General features: G+C 40.4%; 4 protein-coding genes across 8 annotated transcripts; 2 read left to right on the top strand and 2 right to left on the bottom strand.

The window, feature by feature from the left end:
• Positions 1-529: 529 nt before the first annotated feature.
• Positions 530-7,385, bottom strand: LOC117905140 (pentatricopeptide repeat-containing protein At5g50990). Of its 5 annotated transcripts, none has more exons than XM_034818052.1 (4): positions 6,651-7,385; positions 4,188-6,281; positions 2,577-3,579; positions 530-1,052 (listed from the first exon to the last, which is right to left on the bottom strand). In XM_034818052.1, the coding sequence occupies exons 1-2, from the start codon at positions 6,913-6,915 to the stop codon at positions 4,765-4,767; spliced, it is 1,782 nt and encodes a 593-aa protein (XP_034673943.1). In that variant the 5' UTR covers positions 6,916-7,385; the 3' UTR covers positions 530-1,052; positions 2,577-3,579; positions 4,188-4,764. The 5 variants fall into 5 exon arrangements, with proteins under 5 accessions (XP_034673943.1, XP_034673944.1, XP_034673946.1 ...); XM_034818053.1 differs by having other exon boundaries at positions 2,915-3,579; XM_034818056.1 differs by lacking the exon at positions 530-1,052 and having other exon boundaries at positions 3,162-3,579; positions 4,188-6,050; positions 6,183-6,281.
• A 1,239-nt stretch (positions 7,386-8,624) lies between these two features.
• On the top strand, positions 8,625-11,077 carry LOC117904485 (floricaula/leafy homolog). The gene is made up of 3 exons (XM_034817105.1): positions 8,625-9,329; positions 9,480-9,856; positions 10,491-11,077. The coding sequence occupies exons 1-3, from the start codon at positions 8,879-8,881 to the stop codon at positions 10,869-10,871; spliced, it is 1,209 nt and encodes a 402-aa protein (XP_034672996.1). The 5' UTR covers positions 8,625-8,878; the 3' UTR covers positions 10,872-11,077.
• Positions 11,078-11,287: 210 nt separating this feature from the next.
• Positions 11,288-16,243, bottom strand: LOC117904484 (glycine--tRNA ligase, mitochondrial 1-like). Its single transcript, XM_034817104.1, has 9 exons — positions 15,718-16,243; positions 14,748-15,130; positions 14,469-14,586; positions 13,829-14,023; positions 13,512-13,736; positions 13,051-13,110; positions 12,892-12,972; positions 12,197-12,602; positions 11,288-11,747 (listed from the first exon to the last, which is right to left on the bottom strand). The coding sequence occupies exons 1-9, from the start codon at positions 16,078-16,080 to the stop codon at positions 11,515-11,517; spliced, it is 2,064 nt and encodes a 687-aa protein (XP_034672995.1). The 5' UTR covers positions 16,081-16,243; the 3' UTR covers positions 11,288-11,514.
• A 671-nt stretch (positions 16,244-16,914) lies between these two features.
• LOC117905069 lies at positions 16,915-18,776 on the top strand. Its single transcript, XM_034817949.1, has 4 exons — positions 16,915-17,193; positions 17,286-17,408; positions 17,483-17,578; positions 17,965-18,776. The coding sequence occupies exons 1-4, from the start codon at positions 17,059-17,061 to the stop codon at positions 18,598-18,600; spliced, it is 990 nt and encodes a 329-aa protein (XP_034673840.1). The 5' UTR covers positions 16,915-17,058; the 3' UTR covers positions 18,601-18,776.
• The last annotated feature ends 4,365 nt before the right edge of the window (positions 18,777-23,141 follow it).

Here is a 23,141-nt window from a genome sequence, read left to right as displayed (position 1 = left end):
ACCAAGCCTTAGGGTTTTGATTTCCGGAAACCCTAACGAGGGAACAAAGTTTTCTCTAGTTTCTATGATCTAAACCTAGCCTCAGGGTTTTGAGTTGGAAGGCAAGAAGCTTTGTTTCCTTGTCATTACTAGTTACTATAACCCAAACCAAACCTCGGCCTTTTGATTTCCAGAAACCTTAATGGGGGAACAAATTTTTCCCCTTTCCCTTGTGGTTTCTATTATCCAAACCGAGCGTCATGGTTTCCATTTTCTAAAACCCTAACGAGGGAACAAAGTGGTCAAGTTGGAAGGGGCTCTAATCTAACAATTCTCAATGTAGAGGCAGGCACAGAAAACTAAGAAGAAATAAGAAGGGGGCGAAGAGAACATACACAGTTCAAGCAAAGCCTTCGTTAATTACCATCTCTAGCTCTTTAGGTCATGCCCTAATATGTGCTTTACCAACCAAATCCTATTGAGTTAGAAGAGTAATAGATCCTTTAAAACAACCCAAAAACTCAGAGCAATTACACACGGTATCAGAAAATCAAGCAAAACTGTACAACTCATCCAAAAAAACCCCTTTGAATGATAAACTAAGCAAAATAGTCTATATTACATATCGATTGCTTCCATAACAAAGGGTACAGAAGTTTAATAGAAATATAAAATTCCTCACAAGCCCACATTGAGTGGAACTTAGCCACCATTATTCCCTCATAGAAGGAGCTGCATCTAGTAGGCCCTCCATCGATTCTCAAAAGCTGCAGTATTGAATTCATCAGCTAATCAGAGCCTGAAAATTTAGAAAAGGGTTCTGCCAAATTTTTTCTAAAAGGAAAAGGATCTTAATTGCTAGCAAACTGTTTCTGTTGCCCATCTAATCCTCCAGTTCTTTCCATTGTCATGCCAGGTCACAATTCTTATAAGGCAGGCTTCTCTGTTGAAAACCCACTCATCTAACGAAATGACTGAAGAGTGAGAGAAAAAAGGATACAAAATCAGAGTGTCTCTCTTGGCAAGGAAGAAGCTTTGCACCATATTGTGTCTAAATTGACACCGGTATTAACCTGTGAATACCCAGAATCAGCAGTCAGCAGAGGGCAACAGGTATAGCAAGAACAAAAGAAAGAAGAAAAAAGAAAAAAACAAACAAACAAACAAAAAATTTCGTACTGAGAATTGCTATTTTAATATCAGAAATTATGTTAAGCAGATCAGCATATGAGGTTAAATAAAACACATCTCCACAAGCACCGGCATCTCTCTCTCTCTCTCTCTCTTTCTCTCTCTTCCATTTCCAAATAAAAAACAAAGAAACGTTAAAATGACAAGTATTTCAAAATTAATATTATGAAAGCACAGGCTCACTACTAAATGTTGCACTGACAAAGACAACTCAAATGGTTCTTAGTTGCTAAAAGAAGGTAACAAGGCCTTTGCTGCCGTGAACAATGAGCAGCCCCCTCTGAGTGCAATTGGTATATGATTGTGACCCATCAACAGCCACATCATAGGTGGATATATTACTTATAAAATTCATCATATCAAAACAAACAGCATAGTCTTCACTGACAACAACAGAAAGTAATCAATGCAACAATTGATAATTAGGATTTATATTTTCTCAGCTTTCATGAATGGTAACCTGAAGTAAATATAACAAAAATGGAATCAGACAGCCTGAAGTAAAGACTAGAGAGTTGCATTTTTTGATTTCCGGAGTTTTAGCTCCGATTAGTAAAGAACCAGAGAAACTTTCTAGTTATGAATCGGGTATAGAACCAATGGGCGACAAAATGCTTTTCCTCAGGATTCTCTCAAATAGAAATAGAGAACGAAGTAACTAGAAAGATTCTTATAATCACCCTGTTCTAGAGGGATCATCTAGAAAGCCAATCGTTTTGAATGCATTCAGGCAGAAAAGCTGACATAGATGTTATGGATCGAATTTAAAGTGTGTCGTTTATGGTACATAAAATATTCAGTCAGAGCTGCTCCTGTATAAGGGGCAAGGTATTGTAATGTAGCAGGCGAATCCGCCGTTTCAGCTACCACAATAGTGCATTCCATTGCTCCCCTTTCCTGGAAAGTAGTCACTACCTGAGCTACAGAGGATGCTTTTTGACCAATAGCTACATAAACACGTATTACATTTTGCCCTTGTTGATTGAGAATAGTATCTCAGCCGAGACAGCGACGGGTTCTCTGCCCCTGCGGGGATGGAGCGACAGAAGTTTTGAGAATTCAAGAGAAGGTCACGGCGAGACGAGCCGTTTATCATTACGATAGGTGTCAAGTGGAAGTGCAGTGATGTATGCAGCTGAGGCATCCTAACAGACCGGTAGACTTGAACCTTGTTCCTACATGACCCGATCAATTCGATCAGGCACTCGCCATCTATTTTCATTGTTCAACTCTTTGACAACATGAAAAAACCAAAAGCTCTGCCCCCCCTCTCTATCGGATGGAAGGGCAGAGGCCTTTGGTGTCCCTTCCAGTCAAGAATTGGGGCCTCACAATCACTAGCCAATATGCTTTTCTCTCATGCCTTTCTTCGTTCATGGTTCGATATTCTCGAGGAGTATGCTTACATCCTTAGTCCAACATATCCTGAGTTGCAGCATGATTTGCAGAGGAGAAGCTTGGAGAACAGGGAAGATCGGAAGAGAGATGTCTACAATCTCCAATCTGGATGCAGAGATCCTGAAAATAATAATCCAGTCTCTACAAAGTGCCAATTTCATTACCAAAACACCAGTGACCCTATACGCTACTTGGAAATTGAAGAAAATAATGGGATTATAATGCGCACTCACATTAGGAAGTATTCACTGATGTATTTTTCCAGAATACACGTGATATAAATGAAAACAGTTGAACAAACAGACTACAAAAGACTGACTACGGTCAAGCCTCATCAAAGGCTTACACAGTTCCCAAGCCAGATAAAACAAAAGTCTTCGCTTATATGGCTAAGCCTTCAGCACTGGAAGAAGTTTTGCGCGAGTGTTGGATCTTTTTTCCAAAGAGGAAAAGTTTTCAGATCCAACAAGCCCCAATTTTCTACCAGCCAATGAGGTGCTTTCATCCAAGAATCTGAGAGAACCTCCAAGTTGTACGTGGGTGGGCCTTCACAAATCCAAGAAAAAAGTCAAAGTACAAACTGTGCAAGGATAGAAACAACCCACCAAAGTCGCTAGAATTCAGCAAGGGAATTAAAACAAATTCACCATTTGTACATCAAATTGGATTGTCCTGCAGATCGCAAAGGGACGTATGGTCAACACTGTTGGAAAACTTGATGTCCTTTTCAGTCCCATTTTGGATAGAACCAGTTCCCCCAATGTCTTAACTGACATAGTTATTCTGGGCTCACTGCTGGACAGGTCCACCTCAGGGGAGGCCAGTGGCTTCTCATCCTCGCTGGCAGACATGCTTAGCACAAGTTATCAATGAGGATAGATCATGAAGCCATGAATAAACCAGACACCCATCAACACAATGCAGGGTTAAGATTACTGGGTGGGAAACTCTCATGGTTGTGTCCACCATACAGGATCTTTCAAGTTGGATACTTCAGAGCTGCCATGATTGCTGGGAGGTTAAAATATATCCATGTCATTTATCGAGGAGCGATTCAAAAGTAAAACCTTAGACTATTACCAAGAAAATAAATGTCAAGATAATAAATGTCAAGAACCTTCAGGAACAATACATAAAACAAAAACTGTTCTCCTATCACCAGGTTTGAGAAGTAGAAAGAAGTAACAAGTGGAAGGGAATGGTAATGTATATACTCGCATGAGGGATTGAACTTGAACCCAACAGCACAACCACTTGTAGTAGTAGCTTAATATATTGAGGCTTGCTGGTCAAGATTTCAGTTTGATGGATGCTAATACATAAATAAGCATTCATGATTCCCAGCTCAAAATCAGAACTCAATAAACAAAAATTATAGCATATAGGAACTTAGTTTCTCATCACTAAAATGACAACAAATTCATTCTTCCAACCCCAAATTGTCTTGGAAAAGACATGGAAGAATAAATAAGTTCCAAATTTAATGCAGTATTTGAACATTCAGAAACCATAAATGTTCGATTATACAAAATTCAGAGTGCTTTGCAATAATTCCAATGGTGATTCCAACCAGAAAAAATTTAGAAGTTTGAACAAGCAAATCAGAGAGACCCATGTACCTTGTGGGTTCTTTGGTTGCAGGGATAGTGATAATAAGTTTTCATCCAGCACCAACAGCATTGCCATTTACATGAGCTTCGTACAGAGGTGCTATTCCAGACACAAACTTCTTAGAAGTGTGAATATGCAAATGACAGAAACCAATGCATCTTATTGGTTGTTTGGGTATTAGTACCATCATAAGTGGCTTCCATCCAGCATGGCAATGCCTTTCACATGACCATCTTACCAAGGCCAATTCAGCTCATTCTTCCATTATTGTCATGTGTTTGCTTCCAAAAGTGTTGACCCTTATCAAATTGTTAACTGTACAACATTACAAATGGCGCTTCAAAAAGCATAGCAATCATTTAGATGCTTCTAACCCAGAGCAAAAGCAAACTTGAATTGAACCTTACAAAGTCTAAGTTTGATTCCACACCAAGCAACAAGCTACTCAGTCGGACATTTAAAATTATATATGAGTTAACCATCTGAGCAAGGAACATAATTGCCTAATGCATGGGTATTCCTAATGCACATTCACATTCCCAACTTCCAAGAAACCACATCTTTACATAGCATTCCCGGGACCAACTACCAATAGTCTCTGCAGGAACATAAACCCCCTTCAAACCGATGAAAACGGATCCGATCCCTCACTATTATCACCCTGCTTAGCAGTCTAGAGAGTATTTTCATCCAACAATGACAGTCATGACAAGTGCGGAGATTTTTTGAAACCCTAATTTCTGTTCCAGGACTGGTTTTGAGGATCACATAAGCCAATGCCAACTTCTCACTGTGAGAATTCAAGTTCTCCTCTCTTTCCTCATCAGACACATCCATTAAAACCAAGTCAGTAGCTGGCATAAATCCTTCCAACTTGGTGCGTCGGATCAATCCTTCCAGCACTTTGTAGATTGCTCCTGTTTCAGGATGTGATCGATCACCAGCCTTGAATTGCTGAATGACACCACCCAACTCAACCCAACTTCTACCACGATTCTTACGAACTCCATCTCTTTTCATCATTTCTCTCACTCTTTCTGCGGAATCCCATTTCTCTAGTGAGCAATACATATTCGACAACAAGATGTAATCTCCACTATTGAGATGTGATATTTTTGCAATTGCAACTTCCCCCAATTCTGGATTCTTGAAATTTCTGCAAGCACTAAGAAGCGCCCTCCATATAACAATATCTGGCTCCATTGGCATTGCCTTAATCATTGCATAAGCTTCTTCAACCAACCCAGCTCGACCCAGAAGGTCAACCATGGCTCCATAATGCTCAAGCTGTGGCTGAATTGAGTAATGCCTTCTCATTAGATCAAAATACCTGCGACCTTGTTCAACCAAACCACAATGGCTACATGCTGTTAAAATTCCAATGAAGGTTATAGAATCAGGTGAAACACTTTCCATCTCCATTTGTGAGAATACTCCAATTGCATCCAAAGCAAGCCCATGAATTGCTAGGCCATTAATCATTGAATTCCAGACAGACACATCATCATGCTGAATGCTATTAAATACTTTTTTTGCAGTATTGATTCTTCCACATTTTGAGTACAGATCTATTAATGCCGAACTCAATATAAAGTTCAGTTGAATCTTCTTCTCAATCATTAAACCATGCACCAACTCAGCATGATGAGAAGATCCAAGTCGTGCACAGCCATTAATAACGGATGCAAACGTAAACCCATCCGGTTCAACATTCGAGTTCAGCATTTCTCGAAAGAATCTAAGAGCCTCCTCAAACCGTTCATTTCTAACACAGCCTCCAATCATTGAGTTCCATGTAACCACATCTCGACGGAGCATTTTACGGAATACCCTCTTGGCAAAGTCAAACTCTCCAACTTTCATCAAGCTTGCTATTATTAAATTTGCAGTGATCAAATCAAAACCCCAATAGGGCATTTCATCAAGAAGTTGATGAGCAAGATCCAGGCAATCACAATGCGCATATGTTGATACGAGAGAGGTTATAAGGGATGGGTACGTACCATATCCAAATTTTATGATTTTAGCGTGGCTCTGAAATGCAGTTCTGAAATCTGAGGAGAACTTGCAGGCTTCAAGAATACAGTTCAGCTTTTGATGATCTGAAAGAATTCCAGGACAGGGGAATAATTTTGTGGTCGAGAGGAGCCTTTCATAGAAAGGCCTTTTTTAATATGATTTTACAAAAACAAAAAATGCATCAAAATCAAACCTATGTATAGGAAATCGATATTTCACACATAGCATAATGAAGAAGAAGAGTATAAGAAGACACCGGTCTGGGACACCCAGTGTGGTTGTGAACAACCTAATGTTCATCCTCAATAAAATCACATATGCCATGATTACGTTTATAGCATGAAGAGTTTCGAAATTTAGATTGAGAATTATAATGTGTAAAGTTGTGAATGAGATGAACCCAAAATTCAAAGAGAGAAAAGAGAGGCTAGGCGAAAGGAAGAAGTAATGACCTGGGATTGTAGAGGAGGGTGAAGAATTGAGTGAATTTGTGGGGTGGACCAAGTAGGAATTAGCAGGGAAGATGGGTGCGGCGGGGTGCATCTGACGCCACCGCCCTGCTCGAGAGCATAGCCTTCTGGCCTCCATAATCTTCCACTCTTCACTTTGCCCCGATGTCCAAGTGTCAACCTTTAAACTTGAGTCGCCGCATGACGATGGTAAATAAGTTCTTATTATTGTATTCCATATGTTCGATAAAACTCCAAATTTTAACATTCATTTCTTTTATAATAAAAAGTAAAAAAGACAAAACCCAATTACAATATCTTCGTTCACCGGAATTGGGAGAGTGTTCCAAATGCCTTGTGGATCGGCCAGGCCTCAGCGGATGAAATGCAAGTTCTCATGACCAAAATGCCATGGATGTCGGTACAATAGGAGGACGTTGGATGACGTGTCATGTGGCGATTGGGAGGCCTGGATGCTACCCACGGGTTGACCTAACACATGCCATTAAAATTATAAAATATGACTCTCAAAGGGGCTGGAGAGTGGAGAGTGGAGGTTGGAGATTTTTTGAAGACGCCATCATTCACTCATTCATTAAGGGAGTATCAACTCCAACCTCTCTCTTGGATCACCATGTCAGTAGTCCCACTGAAATCATGACATGTGGGAGAGGAATACGGGCCTGCAACGCCCAACAAGCATTGATTAGAATGACAAGAGAAAGGGGATGGTAGGCCCAGAAGCACCTGATTGTGGCACCACAATCAAAGAAATCTAGCATGTAATTAATTAATTAACGAGTAGGAGGAGGTGATGGTGATCAGTGATGGTGACGGTGGTGATGGTGGTGAAGGGGAGAAAGGAGTTTTCATTGAAAGTACAGAAACCAGCCTTTCAGAGAGAGGGAGAGCTCTTAGGCAACTGACTCAGCTGAAACACCTGACGGTCTCTGTACTTCCTTTGTATTCACATTGCCAAGGAATACTATTACTTAATTCTCTCTCTTTCCCCATCTTCAATTTACCCTCCTACCCCCTCCCCATCGTCCTCTTTCCATTAATCTTGCTTTTATTAAAGCCTTACACATTCAACCCTTTTCAGTCTCTCACTCTACCTCTACATCACTCTTATATGTCTCTCAGTCTCTCTCCACCCACCTCCTTCACTAAAGCTCTTTGAAAGTGAATCAAACCAAATCTCAGATGAGACTTTTGTTATGGACTTGCGTCCCGTGGGGAACAATAGCAATAGCAAAAGAAATAGTGACTGTCGTGTGAAAACTCATCTTCCAAAAGTGTCGTGTAAAGATGGCACACAACAAACACCCTAGGCGTTAAAGCTGCACTGAGATTTAGTCCTTAAAATTAAGCACCAAAGGCTGATGAAAAGCTGATTATGTTTCAACATTCCAACACTCAACTCTCCATCAATCAAGATACATGTCTGCATTGCTATTAGCAGCCCAACCCCCAAGAGCTAATTACTATAACTAATCCAGTCACATCCAATCACAAGGACCTGGTAGATTCACTCTTACAGCCCATTGGGTAATTAGATAAGTTAGATTATTTTTTGAGAAAAGAACACCAGGGAAAGCAACTGGTAGAAGACGAGGGCATTTTGGTACTTGAAGGCTCAGGAACACTGAACCGCCTAAAGAAAGCAGACCGGGCAACGCCAACCAAGTTAGGAGTTAGAACCGAACGTGGGAAACCAGAAAGTAGATGGGACATGATCTGCCACTCGCAGTTGCATCAAACTTGGAATGAAGTGGCTCGGAATCTTCCATCAGAGGGTCAAATCCGGTTATTCTTGAGTAGAGAAAGGAGAATGGGAGGTGAGATGGCAAGATGTGAGTGGAGGAGTGGAAGTGAGAGGAGTGGGTAGAGGGGAGGAGATGGGAGCGAAAAGGGGTTGGGATTCAAGTGGGGGAGTTGGAACAGAAGAAGAAAGACAAAGAATTAGTTTCCCAATAAACCCAATGAATTACACGGTCAAGATGGATACAAGAGCAGGGATCGTACTGGTGATCAGAGTGGAAAAGCAATAGTACGTGATTTTATGAGGGATAGCAAGGGGCAATTTCGGAACCCATCACCCACACATACTCTTATAGGGTGCAACAGCCCGCCAGCTCCAATTACAGTGGTGTCATCATCTCTGTATCACTCCTCACTCCTCTGTGTGTGTCTTGTTAGAGAAAGAAAGAGATAGAGAGGCAATCAGCAGGATGGATCCCGACGCTTTCACGGCCAGTTTATTCAAGTGGGACCCAAGAGGGGCGGTGGCACCGCCGAACCGGCTGCTGGAAGCGGTAGCACCACCCCCACCAGGAGCAGCAGCACCAGCACCAGTGGCTGCGGCGTACGCAATCCGGCCGAGGGAGCTGGGAGGTCTGGAGGATTTGTTTCAAGAGTACGGTGTCAGATACTACACAGCGGCCAAGATAGCTGAGCTGGGGTTCACGGTGAGTACGCTTCTGGACATGAAGGACGAGGAGCTGGACGACATGATGAACAGCCTTTGTCAGATTTTCCGGTGGGACCTCCTCGTCGGTGAGAGATACGGTATTAAAGCCGCCGTTAGAGCCGAGAGGCGACGCCTGGATGAAGAAGAGTCACGCCGGCGCCACCTCCTCTCTGCCGACACAGCCAACGCTATCGACGCACTATCCCAAGAAGGTGCGTTACCATCTTATTCTTAGTTGAACCTCTCAATGTTATCATCAATAATCAATTATTGTGCACGGACAGTTTCACGTGTGATTGGTGTGATGATGAGCAGTTTCATTTGTGAGTGGTGTGATAATAATGATGAACATACATAAGCAGGACTGTCGGAGGAGCCAGTACAGCAAGAGAAGGAAGCAGGGGGAAGCGGGGGAGTGGGAACGTGGGAGGTGGTGGTGGCCGGAGAGAGGAAGAAGCAGCAGCGGAGAAAGAAGGGGAAGACCAGAATGGGGTCGGCGGATGATAACATGAACGAAGATGACAACGAAGGTGGGGATGAAGACGATGACAAGGGTAGCGGTGAGCGTGGAAGCGAGAGGCAGAGGGAGCATCCATTCATAGTGACGGAGCCAGGAGAGGTTGCTCGTGGTAAGAAGAATGGGCTAGATTACCTCTTCCATCTCTACGAGCAATGCCGTGATTTCTTGATCCAGGTTCAGAACATTGCCAAAGAGCGCGGGGAGAAGTGCCCTACTAAGGTATTAAGAGATTTTTTTTTCTTCTAACTCTCATTTTCTAGGCTATGGCGATGCTTAATTACAGAGATATGTGCAATCAGAAAGGAACTCACATGATAATTTCTTCTTTCATGGATTGTTTTGATAACTAATCTTCTCTTCTTTCCCATGCCTTTTGCAAGTACAAAAATGTCATGTAACCCTTCGCTTTTAACACTACGTTATTGTCAGAAAATACACAAAGAATGTGGTTGATGTGAATTGATGTCCTCTTCTCTTCATTTTTTGTTGTTGTTTTCACTTAGGAAAAAAACAAGGAGAGATAAAACCAAAGCCCAAGTGTTGCATGAGTGGTAACTCGTGACTCAGCTTATGATGACCCCACCCCCATTTCCATAGATTTTAGGTACGGTTTGAACCAGCTGTCTCCACAGACAACGCAGGCTAAAGTTATGATTCGCGTCCTTCCCTATCTCCTCTCTGCTTGTACGGTGGGGGAGTCGCATGAGTCTTGTAACTCCTCCTTTGCATTCACCCCAACCAAACCAAACCGAACCAAAACCAATCCAATACAAAACACCCCTCAAAAAACAAACAACGAAAAAAGAAAAGAAAAAAAAAAGGCTGTTGATGAATCACATTCCATCATGGACAGGTGACGAACCAGGTGTTTAGATACGCGAAGAAGGCGGGAGCAAGCTACATCAACAAACCCAAGATGCGACACTACGTACATTGCTATGCTCTGCATTGTCTTGATGAGGAGGCTTCCAATGCCTTAAGGAGAGCTTTCAAGGAGAGAGGAGAGAACGTTGGGGCTTGGAGGCAGGCCTGTTACAAGCCTCTTGTCGCCCTTGCTGCTCGCCAAGGTTGGGACATCGATGCCATCTTCAATGCCCATCCCCGGCTTGCTATCTGGTACGTACCCACCAGGCTTCGCCAACTCTGCCACTCCGAGCGCAGCAACGCCGCAGCAGCCGCAGCAGCAGCTGCATCTAGCTGTATCTCCGGTGGAGCTGATCACTTGCCATTCTAAACTTAACGTATTCCCCATTGGTAAACAATCCATGTCCGCGCTCCAGAGGAGAGAAGCGTTTCAGTGTTTTAATAGGTAGGCTTTTTTATTATTTACTTTCGGAGACTCTTATATTATTGGTGTTCAAAGTGTTAAATGGCACGTAGTATTCCCAATATGGATGTCCTGTACAAGTTCTATCTTCATCATGTGGAATTTAGGTTGGGTACTTGCAAGCAACCAAACCCAAACAGCATCAGAACATTACATCAATTTATCTACTAGACATGGGAACAAGAAATTAAATGGAACACTTGTTATACAGTAGAGCATTTTCCAATGAACCTACAAGTGGCAAGCATGTAAGGCACACAATCCAACAACCCTGAGGAAAGATCGATTATCTCAAGCACAAATTGCAACCCATTGAATCAATGTGGAGAGAAGATTAGGACCCAACTTGAAATTTCAAAATTATAGGATAGCTGACCTATGGCGTGAGAGTAATATAAGGTTTTCAACGCAACGAAAATCACAACTTTTTGCTCATGCCCGCTTGCTTGCGAAGGCTGAGATAACAGTGTAACATCATAAATGTATAGAAAAATTCTGTTATCACAATGCAACTTTACCCAAAGTACTCATGAGGACTAGAACCTTCTCTTCACTCATCCACAGACGCAGATGAATGAGTAGGGTATCTCCATAGTACATCAGCCCATGTGCTCTGACCATCAGTCACCTCCTTGACTACAGATGCCACCTCCTCCACACTAACACGAATCTGATCCTTGCTATCTCTCTCCCTGATTGTCACTGAGGATGTAGAATCCACTGTGATGGCAAGGGGTACCCCAAGTTCATCTGTTCTTGCATACCTCTTCCCTATTGATGTACCTGAAAAAAAAAAATGAAAAAAAAAAGTCCACAGTTAAGCAATGGGTCGATACTGTGGGGTGCCCACTTCATCATCACCAATCACATTTCAACAGATCACAGCCTGAACAGGTACAGATCTAGAAACCTAAACTGTGAAATAATATGCCATCCAGGTTAATTAGTCCATCAAGTGTATGTCATGAATGCCTCTGTGTGCGCATGTGTGATCTCAAGCACAAATCACCCGAGGCTTCACAACAGTGAATCCAAACCCAGCAAACCTCAGCTTGGATTATACCCTATATTCTAATCCTATCCAACCTTGATCATTCCAATGATCAGGTTATGCAGTGGCAAACAAACTGCTTAAGCTGTCCCTCAAGTATGTCCATAATTGCTTGGACCATGATACATGCAGAAAAAACACAACCACAGATGATGCGCATTCATGATTCTTAACTGAGTACCTGTTATATCAATCTTGTATGAGATCCCTGCAGCAGTCAAAGACTTAGCAATGCTTTTGGCAACTGCCTCGTATTGCTGATTTTGCACCAGCGGGAATACAGTGCATTTGATAGGTGCAACAAGGGGAGGGAAGCGGAATACATTCAACTGTTCATCCCCAGCCTTACTAGGCCTCGTGTAGAAGGAATGCTCATAAAGACAGTAGATTATTCGCCCGATTCCAAACGATGGTTCAATAACTGAAGGTGTGAAAACCCTTTGATGTTCCTTCTTTTTCTCCTTGGAGATCGACAGCATTTTCTTCGTTATAGTGACATCTTTCCCAAGAGTGCAGACATGGAACCCTACCTCTCCCGTGGATTCCAATGTGGCTTTCATTTCCATTGCTTCTTTTTCACTCATAGCCTGCACATAAACAGGAATTTTGGTAAGAGTTGATTGGCAAAGTACCGCCTCTCAAAATCTCCACCCGCCCCTCCTCTCACATCACATACCCATCAATCTTATAACATATTTAGTGTAGAAAAATTATTGCTCTGGACATTAGAAGAAAACAAATCCATCCTTAAGCAGTAGATTGTCCAATCCTCAACAGTTAAAAAGACACCCCCTAATGACAAGCTGAATAACAAGGACGCATGCAAAACTCTAGGACCAAGATTTATTTACCACATAAAAATTAGTCAATACTTACCTCCAACGCTTCCACAATCATTTTTTGGTTTCCCTTGAATGCAAGCCCCAGCTCCTTTTTCACTGGGGCTATAATAAGTTTCTGAAATGATATAAGACAAATGAGACATAGAAACTATATAAAACCTTAACTGACTATGAGAGTGAAAGAAAGGCTAACCTCCACTTCTCTAGGTTCTGCAAATTTTTCATGTGCCACAAGGGGAACACCGCTTTTATCCTACACAAAGTGAAACTCTACATGAGTAATTCTGTACACTTGTTTGCAACCCAGGACAACAAGAAGGGATATGCCTGGTATCCCAATTTTTCCTGGCAACCTTTAAGCATAAAACACCAGAGACATTATTTTCTTTTGCTTCATCAGCTTTTCTTGTAACAAAGCAGAAATATGGTTTATTCTGAAAATGAAATGCTGCTGTCATATTCCAAAAATATGATTATTATGACAACAAAATTCCACCATATTGGTAGCATATTCTACCTCACATAAATAGAACACACCACAAAGAAGATGAAAGAAGCTTCTGAACACCATAATAGAAGAAACATATGATTTTTTCAATGTTAAGTGCCATCTAACTCCAAATATTTCTCCAACAATTTTAATTCATCACTCACCGTGTGTGCACGCAAATCATATGCAGATCTATCAGCAATACCAACGCACTCAATCCATCCATAAGAGCACTCAATCTCAGCATCCCAACAGTCTGCAGCATAGTGAGCCATCTCATTTGCAAGATGCTGGCGGAAACGTAGGCGCTCCTTGTCGATACCAAGGCCTGTTAGGAACAGATACACCCTCCCTATGAAATAGCCAAGTGTTTCATTGTTGACAATGCCCTGAACATCAGCATACAACCAAAACATTTTTTTTAAAGGACCAAAGGTATAACAACTTTCCAAAATCTAAAATGGACAGAAGTCAAACCAACCTTTGAAACTGCTTCACCAAGGACCGTTCTCTTTGCTGATTGTCCAGAAACCTGCTCCCCCCTTGGAAACATCAAGAACTCCAAATTTGCAACTTCAGAAAATTTTGGGTGAGACTTGTCATCAGGATCCACAAAGTGCTCAATCTCAGCCAGAGTAAATTCACGAACTCTTAAGAGACCTTGGCGTGGAGATATCTGCATTCATAAATGGATAATGCCATGTTCAGGTTCAACTCACCATCACAGTGCAAAGCATGTTTTAGATATCATGTAGAATAGGCATCATTGAGATGGAGTATTCATTCATAAACTAGGAAGTTAATGATATGAATGGAGGAAAAAAAAAGGACAAGGAGATCACTCCTACCACTATTACTAGTACTACTATAAGAAAACATTGAAAAGAAAAGAGAAAAGAAGATATTCTAATATAAATAATAATATAATGTAGTAAATCAAGCAATGAGTTGATCAAATCAGGAGTCAGTAATGTTGGTCAAATACACAAATTGGCATCATCAAAACCATCAGCAAATAATCACATTCCCTGGATTAAACAATTTCCACCTAAGCCCACAAACACAGATGGATATGGATGCACACACTCTGCAGTAAGGTAGGAAGTGGAAGGATTTGGAACCTCATTTCTAAAAGCCTGACCAATTTGAGCTGCAGCAAAAGGGAGCTTGTTCCCATTATAGTAATACAGATCCTTGAAGTTTACAAAAATGCCCTGTGCTGTCTCTGGCCGCATATACCTACAGTAGATTGTATATAAGAAAAAAGACAGGATAATATAAGGCTGCACACCTATGAAGATAAAACAAGTGACAATAAACAGAGGCTGGTTGCAGAATAAATCGCATATGAGTTTATCACGAAATAGGTAAATTTGTTTGAATTGGAATCATATATTTACCCTGGGCTCAAGCCAGATGGGCCGATTGAGGTCTGGAACATCAAATTGAATGGATAAGGAGCAGAAAGCGGGTTTTTTGTATCTGGGGCAGTTATACCATATTCCTTGATCTTGCCACCCAATTCCTCAGCAGAAAGATCATCCAGAACAGCCAGAATATGTTTCAATTCTGCTGCCTTCTCCCCACTGATAGTAAGGTCCTTCTCAAGCTTCTCTTTGCAGAAATCCTTGAGCAAGTGATCAGCACGGTAACAGGTACCCGTTTTTTCATCCTTCACCATAAGATCAGTGAACTTATCAACATGACCCGATGCCTTCAATACAATTTCTGGTGTCACACATGGGCAATCAACTTCCAACATATTCTCCTCCAGAACAAAATGCTGAAACAATATAAAAGAGGGGATCAGTTACAAAAAATGCACACAGACTCCCATGTGCATGCTCACGCGCACACGCATTGCATAGGGGGTTAACTTAAAAATTCACGATAACTAAAGCTTTAGTTACAATGGTGAGTGGAGTATGCGCATTCACTTTCAGCTTTAAAGCTTTCTGCCAATGCCTTAACAACCAGGATGTTGCTAGCAAAGGTAAAATTAAAAGGAATATTTTGCAATCCAAACAGCTTCTAAAACATCAAAGAATATTAGCCCTTAGAAACACCAAAACAAGAACAAGAACTCGTTCATAGAATGTCCACATCTGTACTCCATCCAAGAATCCATTCTACTTACGTTTCCCTCGTGGGATTATGACATACACAGACTAAACAACCACCCCCGCCGCCGCGCCCAGCACCCACACCGAGAGTCACCACAAGAATTTGCCCCATTTCCCAAATTATTTGCCCTTTTGCTATAGCTTTTCACTATATAATTAAAGCTGACCAAGTTCATTTTACAGCTTGAACCTAAAAAGGAGCATGTTTTTCTTTCCAAAATAGTAATAGAAATCAAAGAAAAATTACCTGACGCCAGAAGGCGAGAACATTGGACTTGACGGCGCAACCGGGAGGGCCATAGTCGTAAAGGCCGGCGACCCCACGATAGATCTTGAAGGAGGGTATGTAAAAGAGGCGCCTCTCAAGGGTGTTGACCAGGGCCTGGCGGAAGGCATCCCTACTGAGCGCGTTATCGTTGCCGTTAGTGAGGGCGGCTTGCAGCTGCTTCTCAATTGAAGCCTTCTCAAGCTTCAAGGCGTTGAGCTCTTGGACGGCGGCGTCGATCGCATCCTTGGGAGCGCCGGAGGCCTTGAGCTCCCTGACGGCGCCGCCTTGGGCGTCGACGGCGGCTTGTTGCTCGGATAGGGCTTTGCGTAGAGAGTCTTCCATTAGGGATGGTGATGATGATGAGTGGGGAAGTGGGTGTGATATGGTAAATAATAATATTGGAGACTTGGAGAATGTGTGAGAGAAAAATATCAAATGTGAAGCCAAGAAAAGTGAGGTTGAAGGGTTTGGAGGAAATAAAAGATATTTTAGATTTTAGATATGGGTACAAAGATGGCCACTGAGAAAGATTCCTCTAGGTTTTTCTCCTCCCACCATCATCCCGTCGTTTTATTCTTGTGGGAAATATCTCTCTTTCTTTTTTTATCTTTATTTTTTGTTTTTTATTTTATTTTTTTAATTTTGATAGTGATTTTAAAAAATATTTTTAATACTTAAAAAATTTTATTATTTAAATATTATAAATATTATAAATATTTTCTAAAATCAATCTTAAACACATTCTAAGTAAAATTTTATTTTATTAATTTTTACAATTAGTCTAACACAATTTTAAGCTTTCTCATTATTTTTTCTTTTGTAGTTGGATTTGATAGAGAATGGTTTATGCAAAAGGGAATTTCATTTTAACTATATATATAAAATCATAAGCTATTCTCTTAAAATTAGTTTAGCTTTTAGTTTCCCAAACTCATTCTAAATAATTATTTAAGACTATGTTTGATTTAAGAAAATAAAATTAAAAATAATTCAACTTCCTTAAACCATGCATCTCATATAATTTTCATTTTATTAATAAAATATACATATTTTAATATGTATCAGACCAGTACTAGTGAACTTATCAACATTAACTTTTCATATTTTTAATTAAATAATTAATTTTTGACCGGGGCCTGAAAATTGGAGCTGGCCCGAGATTGCGATCATGGAGCCATGGAGGGAAGGTGGGGGGTTTGTTTGGCCCAGATATTCAGCTTTAAAAAATAAAACCACGACACAAGTCCACTTCCACTCGCTTCCCGCTCTCAAAAACCCTCCATCTCCATTTTTGAAACACTCCGGCTGAGAAACGGAGAAATGGTGCGTGGTGTGAGATCTGAGATTCCGATGCCAGGGTTTCGATCTAAGTTCAAACGCATTGTCTCTCGCCACCAAGCAATGAAATCAACATTTCTTCAGCTCAAATCTCAAATCCAAATGAGTCTGCTCCAGGTACACTCACATAGATATATGTTTTCTCGCAAATTGCAAGCTCCATTGTGATCACTTTCAGAGCTGTTTGGCTCTATCTCCAATTTTTGCAGGTCGAAGAAGTATTCACGTCTCTGTCCGTTCCTTTGATGAGGCTTGTCGGTTTGAAGACGGCCGAAATGGCTGAAGAGGGAAGATTCATCACCATTCTCACGAAGGCTGATTCGTTTGATCACGTATGCGTATCTCTCTGTTTTTCAAAACCTACGATTTTGAGATGTGCTTCCAATTCTGGTTAAGTTTCCGGCAGGGATGCTGGAGCGATGGAGTTGCAGCCGGACATCTGACTAGATCGCCGTCTGCCAGCGATGGAGGTCATCGGAATTATCAGATTCGTAAATTGGAGGTAAAATTTGAAATCTTGAAAAATGTACAAGGTTTTGTGATTGATGATCAGATGAACTCAATCTTATGTGAGGTTTTCAATTTTTGAAAGAAAGGAAGATTTCACCTTCCGTTTTCTTCCACTTCTTTGTTTTTATTCAATTCCTTCCCACTTCAAACATTTGGAATGGGCCACCCCCGTTGATATGCCGTGGCCCTGTGGGCCTCTCTGCTTTACCACTTTGCTTGGCCGGAGTATAATGTCATCCACACTTGAATCCTGTGTGACCAGGGGGAAAATGAAACATTTGGTGACTTCAAGATGACCTATGGGCATTATGCACCAGCTGTCCAGCTCCACTTGCCTATCCTTTGCGTGAACAGTAACCCAGTTTTCTGATCCTGCAGGAAGAAAGCTATGCTACCAAGGCCACCATTGCAGCCAAAGAACAGAAAGAGAAGCAGCGACTGGAAATAACTCAACTAGTCCGCCTCCTTAGACAAATCGAGACTCAAGTCAACTCCCACCACGGTGACATCCGCCAGACACTGGCCGACCACAGGAGGTCCCTCCACAAATCCTTTCAGAAAGCCATTTCGTATATTGCTGCCATTCACCATTCCTGTCAAAACCAGGAAACCCTTCTCTTCGTGTTGAATGTCTTCCAAATCACGCTCAGACAAGTGGATGCTGCCCTTAACGCAGTGGAGAGTGGTGTGGAAGACCTGATGCAGCAGTTGGCTCAACAAATGTGCAATCCAATGGTGGAGTATGTGAAGCGCCTCAAGACCGAAACGACATTAGGCACATTTGCTCGCCTATTAGCCATGGTGGAAGAGATGGAACGGGAAATCAGAGATGGGAGGGTGGAGCTGGAGGAGGAGAGAATGAAGGTGAGAGTTGCAGAAAAAAAGATGCTTGAGGCTCTGACTAGGTTGACAGAATTAGAAGACAGAGAGAGAATGAAGGAACAGCTTGGGTCGCTCTTAGAAACTAGGAAAAGCTATACTCTACGTCCACGCAAGGTTCGCCGACCCTGTTAATACGTGAGACCAGTTGCTTCCTAACTCGCATTGATTTGGTAGTCGGAATTTGGAAGTCCATCGATGGCTTCCTCTGGCCACCATCCAGTAATATGACTGCAAAACGGTACAAAATTTGTGTTTGTTTCTTATACTGACCACATTTTCATTCAATCTCAGGTTTTTTTTTTTTTTTTAATAATTATTATTTAAAGTCCTGGTTTAAAAATAAATTAAATCAAGAAACTTTGAGACCGATTTACTATGATTTAAAAAGAATTTTCTATTTAAAAATAAAAAAACTTGTTTTGGGTCATTATTCTTTATTTTCAATTTTAAAAAATGAAGAACATTTTTAAAAAAATAAATAAAAATTGTATTAGAAAGCTAATAAAAACAAAAGAAAACATAAATAGATTTAAAAATATATCTATAAACAGCAAATAAAACCAATTTAATTTGTATTACAAAACTATTAGTTGAATAATATTAAAAAGTCATTGACCAAACTAATTTAAGCTCAAAATTTGATTTAATTAATATTAAAAAATCATAAAACTTGATAACATTATAACATCATTGACCATATAATCGTATTTTTGTAAATCTTTTCACTAGAAAAATAAGTTCCAAAGCCAGGCTGAATTTTGCAGCTCAACTCGGATCTATCATTTTCCAAAGCCAAGTTTGTTAATGGTGGTTGCATTGGTTAAAGCATGGTAGGCATTTTTATTATTGACTCTAAGTAATAATGGATACTAGACAAAGTTAGCTTTGTTGACAAATAAACCAAGCTGAATTTTGCAACTTGTGAATGATGGCGTGGCTTGGCTTTTAGTGCAGCCAAGTCTTATGGTTTTTTGAGACCCCTTGCCTACATCCACTCTCCTCAAACTCTTAATCGAGTGAGAGTTTTACTATACTTGAAGCTTCAACCAAGCTTCCAACACTGTTATACTTAGATTTCGACTCCAATAGACTCTTACAAAATCCCTTCAAGTCTTTGCTCACAGGAAACTTTTAACATTCAAATAACAAGTTTAAATTTCTCAACTTACCTCAACAAGGGCTTAAATACGACTTAAATGCTAAGAAAAATCACAAGGGTGTACTAAGGAATATGAAAATGAAGATTTAATGCACCAAGGAAAGAATAAGAACTTTTAAGTTAAGAACAAATAGGTAAACAAATAAATGCAGGTATTTTTTTTGCTCATGAATGAAGTGAAGCTCTCAATTTATAGGTTTTTAAACTTGATAGCCAAAATGCCAAAAGCAACCTCAACCGATCAAGTTAGGGGCCGACCGGTTAACTAGCCGTTGAGCAATAAATATATAACAGGTGACCGTTAGGTCTCGATCGAATTTCAACCATGACTCGATCAGAAAGACATAGTCATCGACCGAGAATGCAAGACTACCGAAAGAGAGAGAATATCTTTTGCATCTCTCGATCAGACCTCAATCGATTATACCCTCTCGATCGGAAAGGTATAACCGGTTGATCAATACCCTAGCCGATTGAGCTAGTTGACCAATGCCTTGACCGGTTCACCATTTTTTGCCCAAAAACCTATTTTTTTCTATTCCTTTCACTTCTAACACTTAGGCTAGGTCTTTAGGTAAATGAATATGCCAATTTTGAAGTGATTTGCCTAAGGTTCATTTGATAAAACTCGGGTTTTAATGGAAATGTAACTTTAATGCATAAACCGAGTTTTTAAGGATGCATGAAAATATAAAATAAAATAAAAAATCCTAAGTGCATCCATACATTCATCTTACATATGTTTCTTATGATTAAAGGTCTTCCAATTGTCTTGATCTTGCGTATATTAGGTTATTTGATGAATTTCTCGAATATCCTTTTAATTTTCCAAATTAAAACTTGAAATTCTTTATAATTCAAACTAATTAGCAATTTAATCATGATTTGGCATCATCAAAACGCAATCAGGAGAACCCTTGGGGTAACAGAAATATCTTCCATTCTTCTCATGTTCAAGTCCCATAAAGAAAAACATTCTTCCTAAGCACTTGAGAATGGGGTTCTCTATGATGGAATATACATAATTGAGAAATGTTGGAGAAAAATTGGAATTCAAGTAAATACATATCCTACAAATACATATTCTCTAGTTAGGTTGTTCTTTTTGCTAAATGTGTATTGATAAGGTTTTTATATGCACAAGAGGTATAAGGTTTGTAGGTACCTATTTGTTAGATGTGACAATGAACCCACCCCATGGACAAGGTTTGTGTGGTTTTGCAGCTTCTTCTCTCATTGAATTCCCTTTATTATTTTTTCCCTACTTTTAACTGTAGTGATGAACATGGGGATCGACCTAGACCCCTTGCTAGAGATTCCGGAGCTAAATGTCACGGACTTGGTCTTTTCCTAAACTCGTGCAACACTTAGACAAGTCAAGACACTTGATCTTGCTAAGTCAGCCTTACTCCCAATGCTTAACTTGTTAGGTTAAGATGCTCACGACTCAGAAGCTTTAGAAGACGTAGTAAGTAACTCTTAAAGAATGGAAGTTTTTATTACTCAAAGGAAACTTTACAAGTGCTTTTGGGAACTCACTTGCTTGGTTGGTTAGGTTCTTAGGTGGTGTCTTGGCCAAATAAGGTCCTCACCTATTTATAGGTAGCAATGGAACTCTCTAGAACCTTGGATAGGTCCTTACAAATCAAGAATAATTTGGAAGCTCCTACACTAGTTTATGCACATGGGTATGTACAAAATAACTTTGAAAGATTCTTAAACACCCCCACACTATTCCAATTCTCTCTTAGCCAAGTGTAGAGATGTGTGAACATCTCTAGCCCTCTCTAAAAGCTTCTATACTCTTCCACTTTGTAGCAAGTGTAACTATCTCCAGGGATCTCTAGAAGCTTCTCATCTCCTATATAAGCCCATGGGGAGGGTCATTTGAAGCATCTTGTGATATAAAGCAGGCTACTGATGATAACAGAAAGGAAGGAAAGTCCATCATGGGACTTTGATGTAAGTGGTCATATTTCTCTCTCTCACCATTATTTTGCTTGTTTTTAATCCTTCTTTTTCTAGTAAAGCCCATGCGCACGTAGAAAAGAACAAAATGATGTGAACCAGATCATAAAGATTACTGCTTGGATTGATTAGATGATATTTCTATCGCGTGTTTCAATTGTTATTAAGCCCTTCAGATCTCGACTGTTTTTTTCCCTTGTGGGACAATATGCACATATTGTCCATGTAAAAATAGTTATGCTACGCTGCAATCTTTTTCCCAGGACAATACACTCCTATGGAAGTGGAAAAGAACTCCACCTGTCAGCCGTAAACTTGTGGACACTGGAAATTCCGTGAGAAAGAGAAAGAGAAAGAGAACTGCAAGAGAAAAGCTCCCTAAAGATTTGGTTTTCTCTCTGTTCTTATTCTTTTTCCTTCTTTATTCTTATTTAACCAATGCCATCCTCCTTAGGATTTGAAACTGTCCCTTAGGTGGATGGTTGACCTCCTTCCAATTTGTTATTGAATCAAATTAAAACATCAATGTTCTGACAAGATGGTTCCATAGGGATTTTGAACTCATAAAAGAAATTGGTATTTTCTATGATCTGATCTTTTAGGGTATGGAAATGGTCCAAATTAGGATCATTGAAGGTTAACTTGATGTGGAAAACTAAGGTAGAGGGAGGACTGTTGTATAATCTTGCTTCCTTGATGTTTAATAGATTTTATTATGTTCATTTTCTTAAATTTCACTTACATTTCCGAATGCAGATTTCTACTGCTCGCTGTGTCAAAATGTGATGAGGCTTCCTGTAACAACACCATGTGCTCATAACTTTTGCAAAGATTGTGTGCAAGAGGCCTTTGCTGGTAAGACGTGAGAGATTATGCTTTAGTGGGCAGGCACTTAGATCGCAAAAGAATGTCATGAAGTGCCCTTCTTGCTCAGCTGACATCTCCGAATTCCTGCAAAATCCACAGGTTGTAAGATTCATAAAAATCTTTTTAGGTTTCCTTTCTTATGCTCTCAGCAACCAGAAGTAGAATCAGTGAATGTTTTTCGTTAATGTGGAAGAAGTGCAAGTCGTCGTGAGCTTGTTGGGGACTGATAGTGACAGGTTAATAGAGACTTAATGGATTTGATCCAATCATTGCAATGTGACACCAAAGAGGGAGGAACCCATAGCTCAAGAGAATTTTGAAAAAGTTGATCCTGTGAATTGCCCCTCAAATTTGGATGATGAGAAGAAAAACGAGACCAATGCCGAAGATTCTCCTAATGGGAAGAAAACTGTTGGTCGTGGCCGGGGTCGCCCGCGGAGAAATGGTGGTGGGGGTGAGGGTCGGGGCCGGGGTTGTTGTCGTCCACTAAGAATCAATATCCAGGCGAATGATGAATTTGAGTAATGGGAGTGTTTATACCATGATAATTCTTTCAATTTTTTTAGTAACATTGTTTTATCAAAATGGAATAAAAAAATTTGGTATTTTAATTTATATAATATAAAAAGTAAATCATAGGATACGATGCTTTCATAATTAAATTATAAGGTCCTTAATT

The sequence above is a fragment of the Vitis riparia genome, chromosome 17, assembly GCF_004353265.1.
Source record: "Vitis riparia cultivar Riparia Gloire de Montpellier isolate 1030 chromosome 17, EGFV_Vit.rip_1.0, whole genome shotgun sequence".
In the NCBI taxonomy this organism is placed as follows: Eukaryota; Viridiplantae; Streptophyta; class Magnoliopsida; order Vitales; family Vitaceae; genus Vitis; species Vitis riparia.
This window is presented reverse-complemented; position numbering and strand designations above follow the sequence as displayed.